The sequence below is a fragment of the Triticum dicoccoides genome, chromosome 5A (assembly GCF_002162155.2).
Source record: "Triticum dicoccoides isolate Atlit2015 ecotype Zavitan chromosome 5A, WEW_v2.0, whole genome shotgun sequence".
Taxonomy (NCBI): Eukaryota; Viridiplantae; Streptophyta; class Magnoliopsida; order Poales; family Poaceae; genus Triticum; species Triticum dicoccoides.
In genome coordinates, this window is record NC_041388.1 from 612,856,162 (window position 1) to 612,863,377 (window position 7,216).

The 7,216-nt window shown below is 45.9% G+C and overlaps 1 protein-coding gene and 1 pseudogene across 1 annotated transcript; one reads left to right on the plus strand and one right to left on the minus strand.

Moving 5' to 3' along the window:
* The first annotated feature begins 1,429 nt into the window (after window positions 1-1,429).
* On the plus strand, window positions 1,430-2,067 carry LOC119298640 (annotated as a pseudogene).
* Window positions 2,068-3,754: 1,687 nt separating this feature from the next.
* LOC119300150 lies at window positions 3,755-4,786 on the minus strand. Its single transcript, XM_037577203.1, has 5 exons — window positions 4,749-4,786; window positions 4,515-4,666; window positions 4,056-4,443; window positions 3,914-3,984; window positions 3,755-3,821 (listed from the first exon to the last, which is right to left on the minus strand). Exons 1-5 carry the CDS (start codon window positions 4,749-4,751, stop codon window positions 3,755-3,757), a joined length of 681 nt encoding a protein of 226 aa, XP_037433100.1. The 5' UTR covers window positions 4,752-4,786.
* Between the last annotated feature and the right edge of the window lie 2,430 nt (window positions 4,787-7,216).

Genomic DNA, 7,216 nt, shown 5'->3' on the forward strand with positions numbered 1-7,216 from the left:
ATCGATTGTCCGCTAAATTTATCTTGAAATCAGTGTGAATCTTCATCGAATTTTCAGTCTTAAAAATATTTCGGACCCCACTAAAATATGCAAAATTTCACTGGAATCTTGTTTTCGGTGGCTTTAAACAAAGTAATAAGTTGCAAGATTAGCCTGTTGTCATTTAACAGTTGTGAGATTTGGCGATGTCAGCCAGTTTCTATTTGCATGTTGTTTTGAGCCTTGACATCTTGAGCTTTGTATGAATAAAATGAATTTCGTGCATCGAATGATTCAAAGGATATTTACGTTGTGCACAGAGTGTATGCAAGTTGCTAGTTGGTCACACGTGCTTGTAACTAGTCAGCGCCCTGGAAGCATATTTCACTTAAGATTCAAGTAACTCAGGCCTTGATCACGAAAATGAGAGGTTCCACCCAAAAATTAGTAAAATAATTGATTTCTTCTACTTGTGACCTATCATTGCTCATAATTGTGCCTGCCATCAACCTGTCAGCTAGGAGAGACTTGAAAAATAACTTCGCCATGTGCAAGCTTATTACCCCGAGTCCCTGCTCACTACTAGTATTATATAGTAGCATCGTCTTTGCAGTTCCTGTCTAAACTTTTATTGACACACACGCACGAACACGTACACACATGCACACCCATTCTTGCTATCTGTGATTAGCATTGTTTGTGAGCCTAATCCGGCCCATACCTACTAGGTTCTTTTGTTTGGTGAGCGTTAAAGAAAAAAACACTTGATTGATTATGTGGTGCAAGCAAGCACGGCTTGAGAATGAGTGGCGTCGTGAAAGCATCTTTAACATGCATAGTCATATACTAGCGGGTAGTGCGCGGCGGCACGCCGTGCTACTTGGACTAATTAGCTATTTAGTTATTTTGTAATTTTTGGTAAGTTTGTTTGAAATATTTGTTTAGGACAAAGTAGTCCATCCTCTTCTTTGATTTTGTTCCATTCCTGTGCGGCTGAACAGCTCCTGTACATTGTCTCGAGAGCATTGTAGGTAGTTGTGGTCATTAATGGCTATGTTGTGATGATTGCAAAGCTGGTAGACAGCAGCTTCGGCAACTTTCTCTTTTGTTGCCTCTTTTGTTGGTGCTGGAAGTCCACGAAACAGATACATCTGAGGTTGTGTTTCCCCGTGGGCCAGAGGAGCACTCCTTTGACCCCGCGTGCACTTGGTCACTTCCCTCTGTCCATCCATCCATCCTCCACATCTTCACTCATTTATTCAAATATGTGAGTGACTGTGGCAAGCTAGCCACTGTTACATGTGCTGAGTCCGAGGAGGAAAAACAAACAAGTACAGTGTACATAGTGGCCACTGCAGGAGAGGAGCATATATACTGGCCAGTGGCTAGTAGCCACTCTAGTTCCACACATACACCGCAAACAAACGGAGCCAGTAGCTAGCTAGCTTTGATGGAGAGCAGGGGCAGCGCGAGAGGACGAGACCGCGGCCACCTCGACCATCACCGGCAGGTGCTACTGCTGAGGCCGGCCGCGGCATGGAGCTAAGCCTCCGACGGCGGCGGCGTGTCGTGGCCGGCGCAGAGGTCGCTGTCGGCTTCGTACACATGCGGCTACTGCAAGAGGGAGTTCCGGTCGGCGCAGGCGCTCGGGGGTCACATGAATGTGCACCGCTGGGAGAGGGCCAAGATCCGCCGCTACTACTGCTCCGCCTACCCCGCGGCTCTAGCTCCAACTGCTGTCCATAGGGACTGGGTGCCCAACCTCAACTTCTCGCCGCCGCGTTGCCCCGATGGCGACTATGGCGGCACATCCTGGGCGACCCCGCCCGTCTACAGCTCCTTCTCTACCGCGGCGGGCGCGAAGGCGGCGAAGGCTGCGTTGGTGGTGGACCTGGAGCTGGGGGTCGAAGGAGGAGGAGGAGGTTTGGATCTTGAGCTTAGGCTTGGCTGCTCTTGAGCGTTGACTCTTGAGGACTCACATTATAATCCATCATCTATCTATCTATCTATCTATCTATCTCTGACATGTCTGCATGCACGACCATGTACGCGTGCATGCATGCTAATGTTGGCTGCCTAGAGAACAAGAAACGCAGTGATGTTTTAACTATGTAGTCGTTTGTTATTGGAGTGTAGATGCTAGTCGACTTCTTCCATGCCTGCTTCTGGTTTGACTTTGATGTAATCTGGCCCGAGGACTTCGTTTAAGAGAAACCATGCGAGATTTCTACTCTTGTCTCCGGAGGGTTTTTGCCTGTGTATCTTAGCTTTCCGGTAAACATTTGTGCTTTTTCGGTGGGCAGTGGAATTATTTGTTCTGGTGGTCTTTTGTTTGTTCTGCATGCGCATGGCCAGCTGTCATTTATGAGCGGCCAGGTTGTGTACGCGTGTTTGGCATCTACGTCCCAGCGCGTCGGCGTGTCGTCGTTGGCTGCTGTGTTTTGTCCATAAAAACATAAAAGAAGAAATGTAGGTATATAACAACAAAAGGAGGGACGCATGTGCTTTTCTTGACAGATCATAAGATGCGAAGTACATGCATGGATAGTACAAGGAGGGGTACAACTACGACGGGATTACATAGCTACTGACTACAGATGGTGCACGGAGTCGATCTTTAGTTGATCGTCGTCATGAAGAGAGCTAGTTCTTGAGATGTCCTTGCGCTTTATTTATAGTGCACAAAGGACCGCTTGGTTTAGTTGATGAGCTAGTTGCTCACTCCTTTCCGTCGGTGTAGTCGTCGTCGGAAGATGAGATCTCGATTGCTTCTTCGGCACTTGTACCTTTCTTTGCCACCTTGTTGATGGTCTTGCTTTTCTTCATACGTGGTTGAAGCTCTCCTGCCTTGAACTTTCTTGCTGGTGGGTAACTTTGGCCTCTCAACTGATCTATTTCTTCTAGCCAAGAGAGGTCATCGTCTTTTTCCTGCTGAAAGGCTTTGTCTTCATAGGCTTCATTGAGCTTGGTCTGTGGGTTGGCTTCCTCATCGTCGGATGATTCAAGTTGGTGGATCAGTGGTGAGGGCTTCCTTTTGGCTGGAAAGGAGGGAGAGATAGGTGAGCTATCGGGGTAGTCGAGGTAGTCGGGCACGAATGGTTCTGGTGGAGAGAGTGGCTTTGGGGACAGAGGCTTGGCATCCTTATTGGGCTCCATCTGGACGTTGCCACGGTGAGAGTTGCTGAGGGGGAAAGAAGCCTTTTTATAGCGGAGATGGATGTACAGTAAAATCTTGTATGAGTGTACGTGTGAACACGTGTGAGTCTGTTGCTGACGTGTGTCTTCATAGCCACACCACGAGTGCATGCGGTTTAAACAAAGTTACTGAAGCTGGGGCATTATTTTGCTTATTGCATGCAGACCCTTGTTGCTATGTTGAGCGGGTTGGTTACGTAAAATAGTACAAGTGCGCGTCAGTCGATGTGACTTTGAGGTTTGATAAGAGAGATAAAGCTTCCATTGGCTACTTGATTTTTATTCACGTTACATGGTCTAAACACACTGTATGATACAGGACCCATGGCAGGCTAGGCGCATTGCATGCTACAGAATCTAAGGCAGTTTAAACGCATTCCATGCTACAGGACCGAAGGCATGGAGAGCCTTCTTATTTTACACAAGAGCAGGAAAAGCAGGAGGAGTCTAAAGTTTTTTTATTCTGCACGCGAGGGGAAAAGCTAAAGGGTGCTGAATTTTTTTTTTAAGCTCGCATGCATCCGTTCCTTGTCTTGTTGATTAGTCCTTCTCTTCGCGTGCTTTACGCCATACAGGGTGCCTAGTTCTGGTCGGTGTACTCGGTGCCAGCGTGGGCTGGCTGCTGACCGAATAGGTCTTTCTTTGTTCTGAAAAGATCGGATATTAAAATTTAGTTAGCCTTGAAATTCCATATGGATAACTCTGTACGTTTCTGTAAAGAGAGAGAAGCTGTGCGCACCCTCTTTTGTTTTTATTGGAAAGGTGGTCGTTGCGTTTCCTTCTCTTGCCTGTTGAGTCGTTTTCTTCTTCCTGTCAAGAATAATTTGTCAGCTGGTTACTATATATGTAGAAGGGTGAAAATTTGTTTTCACAAAAAATACCTTTGCAGCAGAAGGAGAAGGCGGGGGTGTGGCCTCAAGCGTGTTGTCTTGTGATTCATTTTCACCCTGTGTTTCTTCGGTCGGTGGTTGAGCGTTCTCTGGGTTTGCTGGCTCGAACAATGGTTCGGTACTTTCTACCTGGTAGAACATATGCTCTCCGTCGAGGGAGTCTCTAGTAGGTGTTGCAATGACAGTAAATTTTTTGCCAACCAAACCGGTCAGTTCGGGTGGCGTATACTCCGCCCTGCTGTTGGCTTCTGCTACTAAAATCAGTACTTGCTTTCCTGTGAGGATTTCTCCCTGCTGGCCCCAAAATATGAACCGAGCAAATGGCGAGTCTTCGTGCCTTTTTGCGTCCGCATCGATGGCATTCAGTGATATTTTGTATCTGCATGTTCTGGCAGTTTAGGGAGGGATTATTAATGAGTAACTACCAACTGTGAAAGTTGAATGGTATACCTCGGCATAGGAACAGTGGTGATGCAACGTGAGCATTTATACGTGTCGCCTTCCATTTGAACTTTCTTTCGACAGTCTTTGCAACTTTTGTACCACCAGTCACTTGATAGGATAACTTCAGTGACAAGAATTGAAAATCTGTAGCGTTCGTCCTACGTAGACGGAGGTAAAATTGTTCCGTGGATGAGCAAATTTGTGTAATGATGTAAAGGAGTAGCAGATGCATTTTCTTACCATGATGTGGTTGGGTTCAAGCTCAGCAATTTCTGCTATTCTTGCATCTACCGGCTCTTTTCTTGGTCGATGGTTACCAAACCATTCAATCTGGGATGGAATACCTGTCACGCTGTATGTTTATGCATGTTAGGCAGAAACTGATACATGATACAGCTGCATTAAGAAAATTAAATGTTGAGTTGTTTACTTGTGTCTGACGGTCTCCATTTCTGGTATTGGGATGTTGACATATAATTTGGTCACTGATGTCGATTTGAAAGCGAGTAAACCTGCGTAAATCGATCTGTACCATGTTATCAAAGTTGATGGAAGGAAGAATAGGCGAAAACTCGTCATTACATTGGCTGACCTGAATAGTGACTCACTGTAACACCTACAAAAAGAGGAACGATATGCTGCGTGGCAGAGCTCTCCACAAGGCCCGCGGCGTTGAAAGTAGTGGCGTGTGTCCCCCAAAGTGTCACCACAGCCCGCTGGCTTCAGACAATAAGAAGAGCAAAAATTATTGACGAAACAGATTATGATTGGTGCACTGGCAGGGATCGATAGTGTTTGCCTACTTTCCATCAGTGATGTAGATCTGACAGCGCTCATCAGGGTTTGCGCTGGAGCCTGGCAAGAGTTATGTGACTTGCACGATTACTCCAATAACATCTGTTTTGTAGTTGTGATCTATATTAGGCTATGGAATTTGACGGGGAGGCATGACAAAATGTTATGTAAATCTTATTTGTCACCTGATAAGATGAAGTTCTGATCAGCACGTGCTTCCAGAACAGAGAATGGCCTGGCGTTGTGGGCAAATATTGGGAAATTCACGGGTTGAGGCTCCACTTTTTTAAGCTTAGTGCGAAATGTGAAACATACCCTGAGGGGGTGATCTGAAGATCTAAACTTGCTCTTGGCATCATATAGATTGAAGTCCTCAATTGTATAAATTGTTCCCTCGGTGATGTGCTTCGTAAATTGGGCCATTCTCTTCTCTGGAATCAAACCTTCCATTGTGCCACCCTGCATTTGTGAAGCAAAAACTGCAAAGGTTTAGTGTTCATATTTACAGTAAGTAGGTAAAGATGAGTCGGATGAAAGCAACCTGTCGATCAAGCAGCAGGAAGTCCACCTCATAGGTAGTTCCTGTGTCTTTTCTTTTGAGCTCCCAGACTCTTGCGATCCTGGCCATAACTTTCCATCTAAATGATTGCTTGTTGATATCTTTCAGGAGAGGCAAGTCCATCTTGGTGTGTGCTCAGAGACCGTGGAGCATGCTTTGATGGTTTAGTAACTATAGGAACCGATTGCAGAAGAAGGGAACCTCCCCTATTTATAGTGTTTAAGCAGTAGGAGAGATTAACAGGATGCCCCATCAAAGAGACACGTACTTGCTACGTGTCGGCTTACAAAATAGGCAAGCGTTACCTAAATATATATAAAAAAAGTGGGCCTTCTAGAGAGGGAGGTGTCCATCCATAGAATAGTGCTTGCATGCATGCCCCACACAAGGACGCGTGCACTCCGAAATACCCATGCTAAATTAAACGTACAAACATTTACTGGCTGTATTTTTGGAGAGACCATTCGGCATTTTTCCTATTTTGAGTTAGAAAATAATAGGTATTGTAAGACTTTATCAGATAGTGGTTGTGCATAACAGATACTTTTACTTAACGAAAATTAGGCACACGCAGAGTTAGAAGGAATGCATTTATTTATTCTTGGAAATGAGTTTGATAATCAAACGGCCTTCTTGTCCTTGCATGCATTTCAGCATTTGCAATCGATTTTCTAGCGTGAAGCCGGGTGGGTATTGGTCATCTTTTACGAATATGCGTTCGCCATATGGTCCTAGCATATATCGTTCAGATTTTCACAGGCTATTTCGGATCCTGCATCTGGAGCACTCCACACTTGTAGCCTACAAAGAAAATAGTGCAAATTAGAACAGTTATGATACACCTGCAGTTTACTGTTTACCTGTACTTACTTGGTTTGGTTAGTTCGTGCTTCAAGGGACGCGGTCTGGAAATCTACCGCCTGGGAATAATGCTTCTGTGGTAAGAGATTTTTTTGGGACGCTTGGTTGGTTCTGGTCTTGCATGACCGCGAACAGTCGCGTATTGCTGGTTGATGGGACATGCGGTCTGGCTGTTTTATAGCTCGGCAAATCATGGACACCTGGGCTAGACGTGGCGAGGTGAGCAGGGCCACACCGACGCGTAGGCTAAACGTGGAAATGAGGTGAGGAGGCACTGGCACGTGGGCAAGACGTGGCGAGGTGCGCAGGGACGCATGGATTACATGTGATGACGCGTGCACTGGACGTGGCGATGTGAAGAGAGGTGTGTTGTCGCATGAGCTGGCGTGAATAATCTAAAGAGCTGCAGGGTGTGTGGATGGGCATCCAGGAGTGGAGAGTTGAGTTGATGGGAGTCATATTATTATATTATATGCATGAACCATGCAGTGGT

Bases quoted from the DNA above. Each gene is read 5' to 3' on its own strand.
- LOC119300150 (XM_037577203.1), bottom strand. The intron at 4,444-4,514 runs GTATACCATTCA...CAGAACATGCAG, and splicing joins ACCACTGTTCCTATGCCGAG to ATACAAAATATCACTGAATG. The intron at 3,985-4,055 runs GTATTTTTTGTG...TATTCTTGACAG, and splicing joins CTTCTCCTTCTGCTGCAAAG to GAAGAAGAAAACGACTCAAC.